We start from the raw sequence: 19,968 nt of genomic DNA on the forward strand, positions 1-19,968 counted from the left end.
TGTGTTACAGTTTCTCCTTGGTTACATCACTTTCATAAAGAGAACTGGGCAATTTCCTGTAATACCAAAATTCTAGGAGGACTAGGTTTTTAGAATTTCTGACTCTAGAGACCCTGAATAGAAAAGTTATTTAAGTAGCAAGGTACTTAAAATGTAAGCCAGTAGCCTTCAGGATAGGATTATCCATTCCAGGCTTCGGGGTGTCTTAAAACATTAATAAAGGGAAATAGTAGGCAGGTCTAGCAAGTGGGATATCATTTTACTTTTCAGGGTATGGAAGTTGGAGAGGGGGATGAAGAACATACAAATACTTGGAAATTAAAGCAAATTTCAAGATCGCCAATTCCAGCGTCTGTATTTTAAAAACGAGAATGTCTATGTCAGGTTATCTGTGCCTTAGTAGCAGGCTTGCTTTAGCTTTTAAATTGGAGCTCCATGGAAACAGCTTTACCTAGCTCGGTGTTAGACACAGCTGTTGCTGGCTTCTGTCCCTCATTCCTGTTATTCTCCTGTTATCAATGTTCTGCCAATATCACGTAGGAAGCAAAGGCTTGGTATGCAAGATGATTACAAGCTGTATTCCCACAGAAAATAGTGTATGGTGAAACTAGATTGTAAACTCCTGGGGAACAGTGATTTTCTTTTGTGTGTCTTTGTGTCTTTCTCAGTACCAAGCACTGTGTTTTACATAAATGTAATACTTAAATGTTTGCTAATTAAAAATATTCTAATTGTGGAAAATATCTTTAATATTTTCATCAGCAGCAGAACCAGTGTAGATTTAAGTATATGGACTTTGGAGACAGACTGCTTACAATTGAAACTCAATCATGACATTCGGCAGGTGACCTAACTTCTCTGGGTCTTAGTTTCTTTGGCCGGAATATTAATTATCCCTTATAGGGAGGTTGTGAGGATTAAATAAATTAAAATATGCAAAGCACTTAGAACAGTGACTGGCAGAGGAAGTCCTCAAAGAGCATTAGCTATTACTAGTCAATATGCAGAGGAGGCTGTCTTTAACTGTTAATGAATGTTCTAGAATGGGCATGGATATCATGATATTCCCTGAGCACATAATAAATTAGAATGATTATTGTAGGGGTCATCGATTCTTATAGTTCTGAACATTTCTTTGTTCAGAATTGTATATAGTTCTAAATCCCCTCTATTGCCTCTTTTTATGCTGTGGTATCCACATTTTTGTTAACAAGTAAATGGATTTTCTGTTCTGGTGACTATTGTCTAGAGTCACATTCTGGTCTGTCCATTGACCTTTTTCTAATTATTGGTGATGAAATCCCAGTGGCTTCTCTTCATTTGGTCTCACACAGACATTGGTATAGATCAGTCTACCCTTCCTGTTCTTTCTTCAGCAAAGCTATATGTGTGTTCTCCATATGTGCCACTAGCCCTCACGCCAATTGATCCTGACGTTGTGGTCACTGTACTCTTACAACTTGGGGGTTTTCTTCTCATCTTTTAGAATCCAGCTTGAAACCCATCTTAACTTGAATAAGAGAACTCTACCTTTTATAATCTTATTCATTCCATTCATTCATCCAATTGTCACTTTGATTTGTAGGCTCTTTGTCCTCAAGTTATTATTGCGTGACTGACCCCCAACTGTTTAAGTAGGTATCCTCATTCTGGTTTTATTTCCACAGTATGTTCCTCCAGATCTCTGCGTCTGCAATTTTGTGCTGGAACAGTCCCTCTCTGTCAGAGCCCTACAGGAAATGCTCGCCAACACAGGTGAAAATGGCAGCGAAGGGGTGAGTACCTGAATCATGTCCTAGGTGGGGATCGAGACAAACCACCACCATAAAGTACATACTTCATTTTGTTCCTCCAGCTTTGAACTGGAAAACCTTAGCGTCCTTGAGATAATCCATAGAGAGACAGGAAATCTTTCACTCTGAGTTTAATTCCTCTTATTTAGCAACCCTAAATCTGCTTCCTTTGGATTAACCAACTTCCACCAGAAAATAGAAGAGATCACCATTAATGCTGCCTGAGTAGGGCATAGGCTACTAAACCTATTCCCTTTCCTTCACCCATAATCCACCAGGAAATGTGGAGAGGCCGAGAGGGCCTTGAGATGCAGGGGCCTGTTAGGCAGGTTCTTTTTTCTTGAGAAAGTCTCATCGGAGATTTATGATTTCCCCAATGGAGCACAACCAGGTTACAGCAGTTTGGAAAGGATTTACTGTAAAATTCAGAATCTTTGACATGTTCCTAGAATTCCACATAAGGAGCAAATACAGAGCTGTCTTGAATTTCTATTGTCAGTAAAATGGTCCCTCAATATTTAACTGAGGGATGATGTCATATCTCCCATGTCAGAAGGTCTTTGGCCAGAAACTTCAAACTAATGTTTGACTTTTTCTTTCCTTAACAACACACATCTATTTTATCCACTTATCATCAAGTATTTGAATTCTATAGCCTGAATCTCTCAAATACAATCGCCTCTTTCATCTCCTTTAAGATACTGCATTAGATGACTGTCCTCTACTGGGTTACTGCAATAGCCTACTAACAGCTTTGATTTCTTCTGTACTTACCCACCCCACATCACCATTTTTTTCCCACTCAGAACACTGTCATAGTGTTCTTTCTAAAATGTAGTTCCAGTCTTTATACTTCCTTTTTAAAATCCTTTATCATCCATTACCTTGAGAAAAATTCCAAATCCTTGACTAGACATAAAGCCCTTCAGGATTTGGTGAGCCTTTCTCGCTTTTCCCACCCGTCTCTCACCACATCCCCCCAGGCACTCAGTGTTCCAACCACACTGAATTCCTTTCCCTTCTTCAACTATGACAGTTTGCTTTTGCCCCAATCATGTGTGTCAGCTAGTCCCTCTATTTAGAGCAGCTTTTTACTCCTCTCTTCCCTTAGGTAATCTCTACTCCCTCAAGGAGCCAGTTTAGATATTAGGTCTACTGAGACACCTTTGCTGACCCTGCAAGTCTGGGATGGGTGACCTTGCTTGAGCAAAAGTCACTAAATAGTTCTTATCATTCTGTACTATAATTGCAAGTTTAATTTTCTGCATTTTATACTGCAGAGTAAACTGCATGTAGATAGAAACTATTTGCTATACCTAGCACAGATTATTCTTACTTGACTCTAATGAACTCATACATAATAAACGTCTCATTTATGGTAGAACTGGTGATGACCATAGGGCTCAAGAGAACCAATATTTACATTTAGGTCATCGTCCAGCTCTTAATGTGATCTCATGTGTCTTCTAATCTCTTGAGGCTAGTGTGTTCTCTTCTATTAAATTAGGATATTTAATGAGTTTTCTAGGGTCTTTAACACCAATGTTTGTAATTCTTCACTCTTTTGGTTTAGAATAAATTGCTTTTGTCAGCCACCTGAGAATAGTTTTGTTCTCTTCCTTAGAGCATTAGCACACGCGAGCTTTTGTTCTTTTGATGTTCCCTGAAATCTATGTTCATTTCCCCCTTGCATTGACCTCAGTACCTCACGCATTCCTCCATAGGCACATACCCTCTAATGCTTCCAGTTCACTGGAACAAATTTAATTGCTCACTCTTTTTCCAAGACTAAGAACTCATCATTTACAGATATCTTCAGTTAGAGAGACCTGGTCAATTTGAAATATCACTACTTTCAACCAAGATCAGCTAAACCCTGCCTACTTATGGCTCTAGGATTGAAAATGGAAAGATAGAAGCTATATTAACTGGAGAATCATCTCTTGGGCATTCTGTTTTGATCCAAAAGTGCATTTCGAAGGACTCCTTTTCTTTATCATTTAGCTTGAGTGGTTCAGAGAGTTCTGTAGATAACAAAGTAAATTCAGAAGTTCTGGTTATAATCCTTGTTCTTCTTTGTTGCCAAGAACTTAAATAATAGCCTTAACTTGGTTTGTCATAAAAAAAAAATTCATATTACAAATAGAATGCCAATACCAAAATAGTAAAAATATTGAATACTTAGTTTTGGAACATATGAATAAAACCTCCCTTAATTACCAGCCATGTTATAGCACAAGTTTACTTAATATAGTTATTTATTTCAGGGACCATCTTTAATTTATAGTATCGCCTTTTTGTGCTATTTTACCAAGGAAAAGAGAGACATAATAGTTATTTCCCATCTTGGCACATTTATTATTGTTGTTGTTATTGTTGTTGTTGTTTTTAACTAGAGATCTTAGAGCTAGGAAGAAGGGACTCGAAAAGAGAGCTAGAGTACAGATTGGACAGGATACTCTTTTTAAATTATTAAGATTTTATTATTCATTGATGGCTCCACTAATTAGTTACCCAAACAGCAGCTTCAGTTACTATAATCCTCTTGAAACTCTCTCACAATTCCATCTGGGTTCTCGATCTTTATTATGAAAAATATATTTTTATATAACCTCTTGAGTCTGATTGTTTTGCCTTTCTGAAGTGATTGCTATGCACATTTACTATTAGTACTTAATTTTATTTTAGATGATAATATTCAGCAGGGAAGAAAAAGGAAAAATAAAAAAGGAAATGAGTTAAAATGACAGACCATAATGATTCTCTGGGGAGCCTGGGGATGTTTGAATGGGATGACACCTCCTTTGCATGCCAGTCCATTCTGTTTGAAAATAGGCATTTACTGCTTTTTAATAGATATTATGTTCACTAATGATCATGACTGCCACCAAAGGGGATGCTTTGAAGAGTGTAATTTTTCCTTCTAGCCATAAATTGGTCCTTCTGTGGTATGTCTGTTCACTGCAGTGTGGCAACTGAACATTTTTAAAAATGACTTGTTTGTTTATTCATGTGATGAGTGTACAAAAGTCTTTTTGTAAGGATTTACAATTCTGCAGCAATTTCTCTTGCTAAAAACAACAACAAAAAAAAACAACTCAGAGTTTATTATTGAAATGTCCTCAGCTACAGCCAGTAGCACGTGGGACCCAGCTTTATGTTGAAAAGAAGAATAAATGATGAGGAGGACTTGGGGGTAGGAAACGTTTGGTGCCCTTCAGAGTACACCCTAGCTAAATGCATCCTTGGGTCACTTTACTTCTGCTTAAATTTTATTTGATTTTATTCTGGGGAAAATTGTCAAGAGATAGATGCTTGGCACTGTGGCCAATTAAATGGCTGCAGTTTAAAGTAAAATACCTGCTTGCAAATATTAAAGTATCTTCACATTTTTGATTGATTGGACCTACAATATGTCAAATACCCAGCCACCTTCAGCAGGACATGGGGCTAAAGGAGACGTCACCATCTCCTTCTGAGCCCTCAATCCCCATTTTCTTATAGAAATGATTTTGAATATAGAGTAAGTAGCATTTGTACTGAGAAAAGGTCTTTGGAGTTTGGCAGATTTATTTTCAGTCCAAGCTATACTGAACCAAGTGACCTCTGGGGCAAATTATTTCTCCTTTCCGCACCTTACTTTTCATGTCTTCAAAATGCAGCCTACCTCATAGAATTGAGTGAAAGTGAAATAAGTACCTACTAGTGCCCGGGGTATGGAAATGAATATTGGTTCCGTTTTTCACCTCTGGTTTACTTCCACCTGTCACAAATCTGTCAGGCACATTCAAATGCCTCAAAGGAAGGAGATTTCCATTCTATATGACCAGGTGCTTGTTAAATCTCAGGCTATGTAACTACAAATGGACTTTGACATGAATTGGCATAATGCTTTTTAAAAAAGAAAGGCCTTGATTAACATGACTACCAGCTGCATTCTTTCTGATAAGGGCTCTGGCTTTCTCTAAAAGTTGGTTGGATCATTGTCAGACTTATCACAAAAAAAAAAAAAAGAAGAAATATACATATAAAAATAATTAATGTTATGGCTGCCACATTTGTGTTACATTTTATATAATACATAAGAACACATAACATCATGAACCCATAAGATTATGCTTGACTTTACATGCTAAATATCTAGAATTCTAATCAGCCTTCTAACCTTGAGTGGGAAATGTGACCTGAAAGGATATTATTTCTGCAAGAATCTTTCTCACAGATATCCTCACTGAGAGGTGGTTCTTTAATTCCTTATGTTTATGTGAAAGTCCCATTAACCCTAAAAGGAGTTTGGGGCTCCTTTCATTTGTCTGGCTTGAAATGGAGAATACTAAGCCCAGCACAGTTGCTAGAGTAATGTACACATATGGTATGGCACATTTGTCACGCCTGAGGACGATGTGCCCATGCCTTCTGAGAAGCTAGGGGTTGTCTCCTGGCATCATGTGACCTTGTAAATGGCCAGTGAGGCATAATCTTACATTATGCTATATTTGTGCAGAGGTCCATAAAGGACATGTCATGAGATATCTCCTTTTCAGCCAAGTTTGGGACTTTCATCCATCTTATCAAGTCACGGAAATTTTAGTCACAGAAAGTGACATCATTAAAGAATTTGCTAAAGACGCATCTACCCTAACATTGTTAGGTAATGAACAAATCGAAACAGATGATGATGAGGGAAATTAGAATCCTCGTCTAAAGTTTGAAACTGGCTATGCCAAGATTTAAAGCTTTTATGCAAACTCATCCAGAATGCAGAAAGCTAATAAGATCCCTATTTCTTTATTCCTGGGGCCCTGAGCTCCCACTGTCATTTCTATGTTATAGAAGAGAAGGAGTACCCCCATCATCCGGATTTAGCCTGTCTGAGGTTGTTGCTTTCTGCTCATAGTTGTCAGAAAAGAATCAGAAATAATTTATTTCGGTGTGCATGCGGGGAGGGAACAAGACTGATGGAGAAACTACGTACATGATTCTAAATAAACCTCATCCCCATTGACATTTTTTTAAAGACTACATTTTTTAAAAGAAGTCATTGAATGAGTCAAATCTAACAGTAGGCATCAATTACACCTTTAGAATAGGACATACAATTTCCTTTGGAGAAAAAGTAGTACACAGTCACTTCTCCGTCTTTCGTCATGTAAGTCCCAGGACCTGCTCAATTATGCCCAAATGCCAGGGTAGCCAGGATGCACTGAAATAGCCGCATTAGGCATTCAAGTCTGAACTTCTTTTGCGCTTGTTGGTAAAAAGCCATAGCATTTAGCTCTTCAAGCGCCTCCTTGGTTCCCTGCACAGGGCTTCCCCACCCCAGTGCCCAGTAGATTGTTTGTTCATCCTGGGGACATTACCCCTGCCTATTGCCTAGTCCATGAGAGTTGGCTACCATGGTACTGAATTCTTAACTTGGTTGCCTTGACCTTGCCTTTTCTTTTGAAAAGGAAAAAGATAGCATTCTGATTTTAGACATTTATCTTTTTTTTTTTTTTTTAATCTATGGCAGGTCATTCATACCTGCTACAAAAGTAATATTTTTGTATTTACACTATAACAGATCTATTTGGTGCAATTGCTCTTACATATAAATGCTTAGGGGTTTATATGTCAAAAACTACTCTTTAAAATCTGTCCTGTGTTCGAGTTCACCTTGCAGATTTGCTCATGGAAGGCAGGCTGTTCTGGTGACAAAACTGGGAGTCAGGAGGTTGTTTAGGTTTAGTCCTAGCACTGCCACCACCTGGAAGTTTGACCACAGGCAAAGCTCTTCCCCCCTGGGCTTTGGTTTCACCATCTCTAAAGGACACATCACTTATATGCAAAAGTACTTTCTCCTGTCTGTCCGTGTTGTAAGGTACCAGTTAAAATGGAAAAGCATGACCATTTCCTTTGGGTAAAATTTCTTACATAAATGTAATTATGAAAAAGTGCTACAGACAAATTTAGACTATAGCATATTGCTTGCTTGCTAGTTTCTTGATGACATCAGCAATGTACTGGAGAGAAAAAATATAAAAACAAACTTTTGTATCTAAAGCCACCGCTTGCTAGCTTCTAGCTAAAATAAAATGCTCCCCAGGTAGGAAATCCACTGCCTATATTTTCACTAGGTTTTTTTCTCGGTAGTGTTAGTGGAGTCCTCAGATTATCCACTAAAATATCCCTTAACTTTTGTTTTTGATTTTGCTAGCTCAGTGACCTCTCGGAATGGGTATGTTATTCCTTTAATATACATGTACTTTGCACGGACAACTGACTCCAGCTGTATTTGTAATGAACTGGGCCTTTCACTTGTGAGTGTTCAGGGCAATTTCCATTCTTTGTGCCTCTGCAATTTAAGGAAACATCACTGCACCACACACTTCAATCTTGTGGAATTAGAGGTAGCTGCACACTTAGAAATTCGTTGCCAAGAAGCTTATGGTAAACCCCTACTCTGCAATTAGGAGAAGAGGTTGCCTGTGGATTCATTTATTTTTCCTTCAAGACATTGAAAATTGTTTTAAAAGTCTCCTTTTTTTTCTCTGAATATGGTCTAGATGGACTGTGGTCCTAAGTTTCAACTTGGTAAGATGACAAGTGTGCAGCCTTGCCTTAATCCAAGCTTCTCAGTGCTTTCTACCTCTCCCAGTGCTATTATGCAGCTCCAGCTCTGCTCTTCTGTAAGGCTGGAATTCATAATAAAAATGGAAAAAGCTAGTTCGATAGTCTCTATTTCTCACACAACATCCCCAAAGTAAACCAGCAAAGAAAAATAATATTAATTTCAACAGTTAAGAGTAACCATTAAGTTTAACTAGCTTTTTACATTTCATCATATCCTGAAAAGAAGCATTTTCAAGTGAAAGAACCCACAGACTTAATTTTTAAAACTCCAGACTTTATCAAATTCTCTCCTCCTAAATATAGTGCTTCCGCTTCAGTGGAATTGCCTTTTCTTCGGTGAAATTTTTTTCATTCTGAAGTCAGTGCCTCATGTTCAAAATCAATATGCCTGTGTGATCCTAGTGTTTGGCAAGTGTGATAATGTAGAGCTTTGTTAATGTTACACAAACCCTGGAGTTCTTTTCATTCTTGCTGTGGATATTCAAATGCTGTTAGTATCATCATGTCATAATGACTTCAGTCGTCTTAGAAGGCTTGAGCTTCTTCCCCATGGCTGGACTAAAGATGTTATTTTTATTTTTATTTTTTTTACATTTTAATTGCAAAAAATAATGTGACTCTCTTTATTAAAGTTTATTAGAATAATGAGGTGGGATTGGGGTGTCTAAGCTTTCCCCAGCTTATATTAAGTAGGTAAATAGTTCTGTTCTTGGGAGGGAATGTTTTGATGAGAAATATTGCTGAAAATTTTAGAAAAATACTTTTGTTGGGGGGCAGGGACAGAGATGGCTTGAAAAAATGGATTTCAGCTGCATTTTTAGGAATAGGTTTTAATCCTAAATTGTAAGATATTTGAATTTAGGGGAAATCTTTTGTTTTAAGAGACCTGCTTATAAAACGAATGAAGCTCATTTGGAATTCAAGAAATCCTGAGAGAATAAAAACCTTTCAGTTTATTTATTAGACTTTTCCATTGTGTAATTTACTTTTAATACCTATCAGAGTTTAAATTATATATTTGTAGGGAAAATTTGAATGAACTTAGAAAAACTCCAATTTATTTCTTCTTTGGATATTCTAGTAAAGAAAATTTTAATGAAAGCACTTATTTGGATATTCTGGTAAAGAAAAATTAACTTGGTGCCAGAGAAATGCTGATCTCAACTGGCATTTTAATTCTCACTGGAGTGAAAACCTAGTGGCCAGCACTCCAACCCTGTGATAACCACTGTCTGGTTTTAGAATGGAAGGACCTGGAATGACCAAGTAGCATAAACGTAAAGAAAGAAAAAGAACAAGAAGATTTAGGGGCCCTGTGGGGTAAAAGGGCCTCCTGCCCTCTAGAGGGCTAGAATAGCCACATGTAGAGGGAGAGGAGAAAGCTAGAGGGAGAACGCTTCTGTTTTGACCTGGTGCTTCCTGTGGCTGATTCTTATGCGTCTGCTGAGGTGGGTGAGGGGAATGTGCTGAACCTTGTTCCCCAGTCTCAATATGCTGCTATGGGGAGAGGGGGGAAAGTGCAGACTAGTGGGGACTGGGCATTCTGGCCTGGGCGCTGTTACTCTCTGGGCAAAATGTGGGCTCTGAACTGCATTAGTGGCTCCTAAACCTCTTAGGACACTGTCCCGGGAACCATGTCTGTCCTTGAGAAAGAATTCCTTTAGTCATCAGGAAATGAGGAAGATAAAGATAATGTAGGAATTATTTCATTAAATGAACTTTAGAAATGGAAAGGTCTGCCTTTTTTACTTTTCATAATTGCTATTTTTTAGTATTTTTATAGTGTTGTAATGGTAATAAAGTGGTTTCTTTTCTTTTTGGAAATTATAGTGATAGTATCGCTTTCTTTCTCTTTTTTTAATGCCTTTTCTGGGCAAAAGGTATAATTGGCAACTATGTTGATCAGTTTTGCTCCTGTTTTGAAACTGAACCAGTTCTTGATCTTGTTAACCCCTAAGGCCTGTTTTTGTGTACAGCTTGTGGACACCACATTCTAAGTAGTGTTACCCAAACACCAGACATGTGGTTTGGCTTAAAAGCTGCTGCTTATAACATTTTATTTTTTTCGGTGAAACTCAGATACTAGTTACCGCCTTGGTTAGTTGTAATTCACATTTTCTTTGGTGATGAAAGGGAGAAGCACTCTCTCTGAGTTTATAGATACCAGTTGTGCCTCTTTCTTTTTGTTATGAGGGAAAAGTGGAACCAGCACATTAATAAGAATCACCTGCTGCCATCTCCTAAATGATGTTCAGCTGGGTTCCCTGCCCCTCTTTCTCTGCTGCTCCTTGGCGTTTATAAGGCGGAAGGCAGTGGGCAGGAGAACCAACTTGTTCTACAGAAGGAAATGAGAGCTGTTCTAGCGTCACTGCTGCCAGCACCCAAAATTTCTGCTGAAGAACAACCTTTAGGTATTTGCTAGAGAAGGTGCTTTCCTCTCCTGGCTTCCCCGAGTCCTGCTCTCCGGGTGGGGGCGGGGCCAGTCATGGAAACCTGCGTGTGGTATGACCATGCCTGAAAATACCTGTTTTCATGTCTTTGGCGAGATATTAGAAAGGTGAGTTGAATGCATTAATTTTTTTAACTGTGTGTGTCTTTAAATAGTTGTTTATTTTCTAAAGTTATGACTTGGTATTCGAAATTTTCAGAATTCCTCCTGGGGTACAAAAATCTCCAGATTCTATCTTATCAGTAGATACAGATAACTGAATCGTAATCACCTTGGCACCCTTAGCCAGTCAAGCAGAGAGATAGCTATGGTGCTTATTCTCTAAAACTTAATTCAGCACTTTGCACTTCGAGTTTGGGACACAGCATTAGTGAAGAGAGAACCAATTACTTCGCTCCAAAGTCTGTAAAACTTTCTCCCCATGATAACAACCCTGGCAGCTTTACCTAAGGCCCTGCCCTCATGGGGGAATTTCTCATGCCAGCTTGGTAAAGAAACTGTTTGCAAACCCTGATCCAATTTTAGGATTTACACAAATTTTAGAAATAATGACCCGATGTAGTATACTATCTCAAATTCATATTCTTTCTTTCAGCCTTTAAATGGGTTCAGTAACATGTGTCTACATCCATTTAACCTAGAGATTTCTAATAGTGGCGAAAATGGAGGGTGAATATTTAACAAGATGCTAGATTCTGAAACAAACCTCTGCTCCACTAGAGACTGTAAATGTTGCGATGAGTTTGACTCCTTGCTCTACCCTCACACTCCACCCAGGCAGGGATGATGCGAGGGGCTTGGGGAACAGTCTAAGCAATAGGAGCCACCGTTAACTGACCCCAGGCGATGGACACTGGTCACCAGGAGAATGAGCAACTGCTGGTTTCCCAGTTCGTGGTTTCTTCTGGGTGGCTACTTTGATGTAAAGGGCGACAGGGAGATACACATCCCCGATTTATTAGCTACTCTAATTTCAGTCCAAGTCAGCAGGAGGAACAGTAGGACTGTGGTATTCTCAGGCTCTCTCAAGAATGAAGTCTCAAGTTAACCTGTGCATATGGAACTCCAATTCCTTGTCTCATAACCTCAGCCTTTTCCTATGGCACCAAATCCCTTTTAAACTCGTCACTGTCTCTCTTCCAGATGGAGCTACCCAGGCCATGATTGCTTCACCTCTAACACTACTTACTTCATTTACAATCTTTTATTAGATTGAGCTGTTCCCAAAGCAACCCAGACTGATAAGTTAACGTGCTGAATCCTGGTGCTAATAGGTTCAATTCCGAGTGATTTCTTGTTTCACCTGATTTTTCTGTGCTTGTAGGAATGCAAAATGCTCCTCAGCTCCGCCATCCCTTCCCCCAACTGTCTATCTATAAGGATTCAGTGACTTGTGCTCTTTTTAAAAATACACTAACTTCATTTTAGTCCTATTAATAAACCTTAGCGTTTTCCTTTCTTGTGAATAATCACTTAAGATTTCCTCATATTTACACTTATCTTTCCAAATTTATCCCCCTCTATAAAAGGAATCTATTTGTGTCAATCCTTTTTCATTTCTTTCTTTCTTGTAGTACTCTGCTACTAAAATATAATTCTAGCAACAGAAAAACAGCCACTATTTTAATTTCTTGTATTAAATTATATTAAAAACTCAGTTGCTCTAATCTCTCCTTCTGAAGAGTAATGTCCTAACTGCTGCATCTCGCAAAATATGCCAGAATAATTGAGATTTCCGTATTCAACATTCACCCATGATCCATCCAATAAGAGCTACTTTAGTTTATCCTCCAGTCTAGCACAAAACACAGGTATACCTAGTCCTAAATAATCCTGTTTTTAACATATACATATGTGTATACCTCTAAACCAAAAGACATCCTTAGCTATAACATCTGTTTCAAATATACTCGCTTGATCTGGCTGAATCCTGCTTTTCCTGACAAATCCCAGAGGTCTCCAGAGCAAGGGGAGTCTGAGACAGCACCTCACCCCTAGTGCCCCAACCTCCCTGAAGCTAGGGCCACGTGGTTTCTGGCAGTCCAATTTTCAACCCATGAGGCCTCACATAGCATCCTCTCCCAAACCGAGCTCCTGTAATTCATGGTAATTCACTAGTGGGGGACAACCTGAGTCACCATGTTATCAATGGCAAGAGCCAAACACATTACGAAGCATTCTCTCACCTTTTAATTAGCCTTCCTGGTTTATGTCTTTCTTTTAAAATCTAGTGATTAAAAAATAACATCGGTATAGATTGCCATAATTTGAACTAAGAAGCACTGCTTTAAGACTATTAAACTCACATGTCATTACACTGACATTTTCACATACTGTGTCACCCTGTTTCTGCTCTGGTATCTTCTTAGACTCACATTTCTCTTCAAATACCCAACATATTCTAAAATACAGTTGTCATTTTCTCTGTGATGCTCAGACTACCCCTGCTTGGTCAGAGGGTACACGTTAGCCTTTTTAGCATTATTTCTAATGTCTTTGAGAATGCTCTTGCTTCTTTAAATCAACAAAGCAGCCCAGGCCTGTCTCACGATTTCTGTCACAGATATGAAATTGAACAACTCTTCAAATATCCCTGGTTTCCATATCATGGAGAATAATGTCAGAGACCAAAGTCTGGTGTTAGAGATGTGTAGTACATAGGTTCTACCATAACTACTGGGAGGAGGTATTAACATGATACCAGAAGAGAGATTACTTAAAGCACCTTAGTGATAGAGGCTTTATTTTCATGAAGAACAAGAATTTAAAGTTCAAGATGATAACTCCAATATAATTACAGCCTCCTGCCTTACTTAAATATGAACACTTATTAAACTATCTTTTTCTCTTTGAGGTAACACATTTTCTGTGGTCAAGAGCTATGTCGTACTATGCTTTCCTTTTTCTGTTTAAAAAGCACTATGGAGTATGTCATTTCCATTCTCTGGTTTCGTGACAGTTTTGGCAGTTTTCTAGTGCATTAAGTAAGATCTTCCTTGATTCTTCAAACTACGTAAACAGTGATAGATGCATATTGATTACTAGACAGCAATAAGTTGCCAGGAATTATAGCTGCTCTGACTCAAGTCTGTCTGTTGCTCTGACTCTTTGTCCCACTGTGGGCTCTATTAGATAACATATTTACTTCTTCAAATTTCTGAGGCTCATTGATAGTCAGCAGTGATATCTTCCAGTGTAAAGAGCAGAGATCAACTGTAATTATTTTTGTCGTCTTTAAGTTTCATTGAGATAAAATTAACATACAACACTGTATAAGTTTAAGAGGGACAGCATAACGACTTGACATACATATATACTAAAGTGATTTCTACAATATGCTAATATCCATCACCTCATATAGTTACAAAAAATTTCTTTGTGATGAGAACTTTTAGGATTTACTCTTAGCAACTTTCAATATACTAGACAGAGTCATCATGCTGTATGTTACATCTCCAGGACTTATTTATCTTATAACTGAAAGTTTGTACCTTTGGACCACCTGCACCCAATTCTCCCACTCCCCATCTCTACCTCGGCAACCACAAATCTGAGTTTTTTTCTATGAGTTTGGGGGTTTTCTAGATTCCACATACGCGATATTGTACCATATTTGTCTTTTTCTGTCTCACTTATTTCATGTAGCATAACGCCATCAAGGTATATCTGTGTTGTTGCAAATGGTAGGATTTCCTTTTTATGGCTGAATAGCATTCTAATATATAGGTATACAATATTATTTTTATCTTTTTGTCTGTCAACAGACTGTTTCCATGTCTTGACTGTTGTAAATGATGCTGCAATGAACATTCACTGCAAATATCTCTTCAATATTGTGTTTTCTTTTCCTTTGGATAAATACCCAGAAATGGAATTGCTGGATCATATGATCATTGTATTTTTAATTTTTTGAGAACTCTCCATACCATTTTCCATAGCGGTTGCACCAGTTTATATTCCCACCAATAGAAAACAAGAGTTCTCTTTTCTCCACATCCTCACCAGCATTTGTTTATTTCTTATCTTTTTAATGATAGCCATTCTAATAGGTGTGAGGTGATATCTCATTGTGGTTTTGATTTGCATTTCCCTAATTACTGATGCTGAACATCTTTTCATGTACTTCTTGGCCATTCGTTTCTTTGGAAAAATGTCTCTTCAGGTCCTTTGCCCATTTTTTAATTTTATTACTTGGGTTTTTTTTTTTTTTGCTATTGAATTTTCTGAGTCCTTTATATATTTTAGATATTTAACCCCTTATCATATATGTGGCTTGCAAATATTTTCTCCCATTCTGTAGGTTGCCTTTTCATTTTGCTGATTGTTTTTTTTTGTTTGTTTTGTTTTTACTGTACAGAAGCTTTTATGTCTGATGTGGTCTCACTTATTTTTTATTTTGTTGCTTTTGCTTAGATGTCACATCCAAAAAATCATTCCCAAGATCCATGTCAAGGAATTTTTTCCCTATGTTTCCTTCTAGGAAACACAGATCTATGTTCAAGTCTTTAATCTATTTTAATTTTTGTGAGTGATATAAGGTGTTGGGGTCTGGTTTTATTCTTTTACACATGAATAGCCAATTTTCCCAGCACCATTTACTTAAGAGACTGGTTTTTCTTCATTAAGTATTCTTGGCTCCCTTGCCAAATATTAATTGACTGTACATACATGGGTTTATTTCTGGGCACTCAATTCTGTCTCATTGATTGATGTGTCTGTTTTTATGCCAATATCATACTGTTTTGGTTACTACAGTTTTATAATATAGTTGGAAATTAGGAAGTGTGATGCCTCCAGCTTTGTTCTTTTTTCCTCAGGATTGCTTTGGTTATTTGGAGTCTTTTTAGGTTTCATATGAATTCTAGGAGTAGTTTTTCTACTTCTCTAAAAAATGCCATTGGAATCTTGATAGGGATTGCATTAAATCTGTAGATTGCTTTGGGTAGTATGGACATTTTAACAATATTAATTCTTCCATTCTATGAACATAGGACATCTATCCATTTATTTGTATCTTCTTCAATTTCTTTAATCAATATCTTATATTCTTCAGTGTGCAGATGTTTCAGCTACTTGGCTAAATTTATTCCTAAGTATTTTATTCTCGATGCTGTTATAAATGAGATCACTTTCTTTATTCCTTTTTCAGATCATTTGTTGCTTGCAATGTTCTTTTCAGTACCAAGTCATCGCATTATATTAATGGGAACTACCAATCCCACTTGGAAATTATTTATTTTTTCCAATCATTGAAGGAGGCAAACATGAGCACAACAGAGATTTAGTTTTGTTTATTTTTTTCAAACTGTGAACCATATTCAGTGTTTCTAAGCCTCTTTCCTCCTCTTCCTCTCACAGATAGCAAGTGCTAATTTTAATGGGCCTTTGTTTCCGTACCTATAAAGTTTGATGTGCTTTCTTGCAGCTCCAGGGAAGCTGGGTTTTACTGTCAGTTGCAGTCAGTTATCTTCCCCATGTCAGTGTGATGAATTTGCTTCCTGCACAATGAGGAGAAGATAGTGCTTTCTCTATCCAGGTCCAAGTTTCCATTCACAGATCAGCAGAAAAGACAATTATTATTGTTATTTTAAATCTTTCCATTTCTCTCTTTGACAGAAGAGCTAGTTGGTTTCAGGAACACTTAGACCTAAGTGAGGCCTTCAAAAGGTAGGCTTTTGAAAGCAGCCATGTGAATAGCACCACCCAAGTGTTAGGTGATTCAAAACAATTCTAAGAGACACTAATCTCGCAGACAGAAAAGTAGAACGTTGTAAGAAAATACAGAAGGCTCAAGTGTACCCCTCAGGGTAGGGGACACAGAAACCAGGGTGAGAGGATAATTAGAAGTAACCAATTGAGGGAGGGGTGACCAAGAAGTAAGAGAAGAAAAGTAAAAGTTCCTTACCCCTAACTTCTATTTTAGCCATCAACTCCATCTCCTGTAGAGTCCAGACCCGTGAGAAAGGGAAGTCCAGATTTTAGGTTAGGAAGGATCTAAACGGATCTTGGATGCCATAAAGATGGGTGGATCTCAGGGTGATTGTGGTCGGCCTGGAACTCTTCCTCTGTTGAATCTGAATTGTCTAGAGCCTTCACTACACATATTTCATGGTAGAAGTTTGTGTCTTTCTACTAGTCACATCTATGGCAGCAGAGCTAAAAGACAGGATCGAACATTAGTCCTAGAGCTACCAAGAACAAGGGGAAACACCCATGGTTGTTTTTTGCTTCATTGGGGTTCTAGAAAAATACTTAAAGGGAAAACCAGTCACTGGTCCAGAATAATGGTTCTGAGAAAAGAGAAGTCACTGCTAACGATAAGCATCACACTGACTACTTGAATGAATGGTCCCATATAGCTGGGGAAGTCCTAGAGATATGGCTCTCAAGCATGGCTATGCATCAGAATCACCTGGGGGCTTAGACCCTACCACAGACCTGCCAAATGAGGATATTAGGGAAATGGCCCAGTCTTTTGGGCTGTAGTTTGTTTGTTTGGGATTTTTTTCCCCTTTGTTTTCATTTTTAATGCTCCACCAGTGATTCTGATGGATAGCTGGGATTGAGGACCACTTCTCTAGATTGAATCCATAAGAGGGTCAGAAGAATCATGCCATTGCCCTCCAAGCAGCATATGGTCCATAGATAGATAGGATGTATTAGGAACACCTGTTCTATCTATCCATAGACCCACACATACCTATAACTTTGAGAATCAGCTTCTCCACCCAAGGCCACTTCATATACTTCAAGGAAAAGTCAGTTGTTTGTTTTTTCTAAGGAATATAAACTTGGCTCTGAGCTGCTTATGGGGTTGTAGAGAGAAGAGGATGAATTGATCACTATCCAGCAAGATCACCGTTGGGAACAGTGCAAAGAGGGTTAGTGGATTGAAGGAAATAGAAGTTGTGTTGACAGAGGACATCCAAGAGAAAAAGAATAGGTTAAAGAGTTCAAGAGAGGGAGGAGGATCAAACAGCAAAATATAATGAAGTTCATCTTCTTCCTCATAGCCCACATTGATAGACTTATTTGTACACAGTAGAACTCAACAGTGCTTTTATGATAAAATTTATTCCTATTTTATTATCCCCAGGATGAACAGTTTTTTTTTTTCCCCCTAGAGAAATAATAGATTAGAGAGTGATTTTTCAGGTCAAGATACTCTGGCCTTTCAGATGTTAAACTCTCTGTAGGAAATATCCATTAAATTTTACCTTGGTGAAATGTTGGTGAAAGGAAATGTTTGGCAGAGTTCTTAGTTTTGATCCTGTGTGGCCACTAGTCCACCATTTCATCAGGTGCCTAATGAGTATGGCTGGTTCAAATAAAAATTAGAGAGGTGACTGGAAAACAAATCTGGCCAACAGGGTCCTTTTATGTAAAGAATAAATTTGGCAATGTCAGTTTCTTAGAGATCTGTTAGCTGTGAGAGAAACAGGAAAAATTAATTCAGAGGAGAAAATAATTGCTTCAACTCTTTCCAAACTCGACTTGTCATCAGTCGAAACGTCATTAATACCCTGACAGATATCTCCTGCCAGTTTGCTCTTTTAAAAGACACCATAATAAGAAACACGTGTTAGAGCTACAGTTCTGGCTCTCTGGTTTCCCTGACACATCTGTGTTCAAAGAAAAGCACAGATGCATCTAGAATGACCTTGTGTTCAATCTGGAGGCATCCCAATAGCCACCTTTCCCCCCCTTCAATGGAGAATGCTTATCTTTCTGTTTCAGAATCAGTGTTTATAAAATCCCAGGCATAATGGGAACCTCCAGAAGTCATTTAATTCATTCCCCAAACACCATAGATTGGGAAAGAAGGGAGAGAAAATGGTTGCACATGGCTACCATTCTCATAGATCAAAAACTCTTATTTTTAAAGACTCGAAAGGAAGATTCCTTAGTTGTCTTCAGTCATGTGTTCAAAGCTAAAGTCTTCACTATCCAGGGGCTCTTCCTTCTCATGACTGTATGAGCTCACAAGAAATAATGAACTTGACATCACTACAGAGGCTCCTCTGCAATCCCAGTTCATTTGAGCCATCTCTCAGGTCGTACTCATCCCATCTGTGCAAAAGAGACTCCATGTGGGCATTTTCCTGGGAAGGAATACCTCCTTGTTGTGCAGGTTCTTGCTAAAGATGATGCTGATGACCCAGGACTTCCAGTTTATTAAATCGGCCTCTGACCTTTCATCCTTTTGTCCTGAAATATTTCCATGTGGCTGTGAAATTAATGAACAAAAGAGAGATTGACAGAATTTTCTCACCCAGGAAAAATAATTCAGGGTGCTTCCAGGAGGATGTGTTGGCTGAATTCAATGAATTATAAAATGTGAGAATGGTAAATTTGGCCTTTGGTGGTGGGTGATTGGGGGATGAATTGCTGATTCTACCTATTTTCCCTGCTTAAAAAGTGAAAGGGAGNGAGAAAGAGAAAGAAAGAGAGAGAAAGAGAGAGAGAGAAAGAAAGAGAGAAAGAGAAAGAGAAAGAAAGAGAAAAAGGAGCCTTTTGTGTACAGCTTTTGTAGCATTCCATGCTTTGATTGATCCTGTGTTATGTAGTAATGGGGAGTAGACAGCTCTGAGGGTGTGGAAGGTGGGGGCCCCTCCCTGAAGTCATGTTTACCCTGCGGACCTTACAACAAGAACATGGCGGCAGAGGGAGCAGTGACTGCCATGGCCCTCTGCCAATCAGGTTCTGATTTTGATTCCAAATCACAAGTCAAATTAATCTATGCATGTGCCCTCCCACCCCTAGAATGCACTTTCTAGGTTCCAGTGTGCTACTTTAACGATCATTAAAGAAGGAAAATTGCCCCCATTACTATGAATTTACAGTCTAAATCTGTTTAGAAAATACCCCATCGGTTCACCAGTGCCATTTGACCTGGGGAGTCCTATCTGTTTACTCCTCCTAGAAAAGCGGAGTGCCTGAGTGTGTGGGTTCTTGAGAATTTGACCAGAGGAGAGTGTTGGCCTGTAATATCAGGGATAGGTAGACCTGGAATCTGACAGCTGAAGGAGGCAGCCTTGGGAAGTGTGGAATTGTGTAAAAACCAAGTATCCAGGAACAAGGATGGGATCCAAGGTGAAGGGTAAACAAAGGCCA

General features: G+C 38.4%; 1 protein-coding gene across 1 annotated transcript in view; it reads left to right on the forward strand.

Annotated features, from left to right (window-relative positions):
* Nucleotides 1-19,968, forward strand: part of RYR3 (ryanodine receptor 3) — a 466,421-nt gene that overhangs the window by 169,744 nt on the left and 276,709 nt on the right. Inside the window, 1 exon segment of the mRNA XM_039843988.1 lies at nt 1,668-1,775. Coding sequence (XP_039699922.1) covers nt 1,668-1,775 — 108 coding nt within the window.

The sequence above is a fragment of the Pteropus medius genome, unplaced genomic scaffold (assembly GCF_902729225.1).
Source record: "Pteropus medius unplaced genomic scaffold, Ma_sr-lr_union100, whole genome shotgun sequence".
Lineage (NCBI taxonomy): Eukaryota > Metazoa > Chordata > Mammalia > Chiroptera > Pteropodidae > Pteropus > Pteropus medius.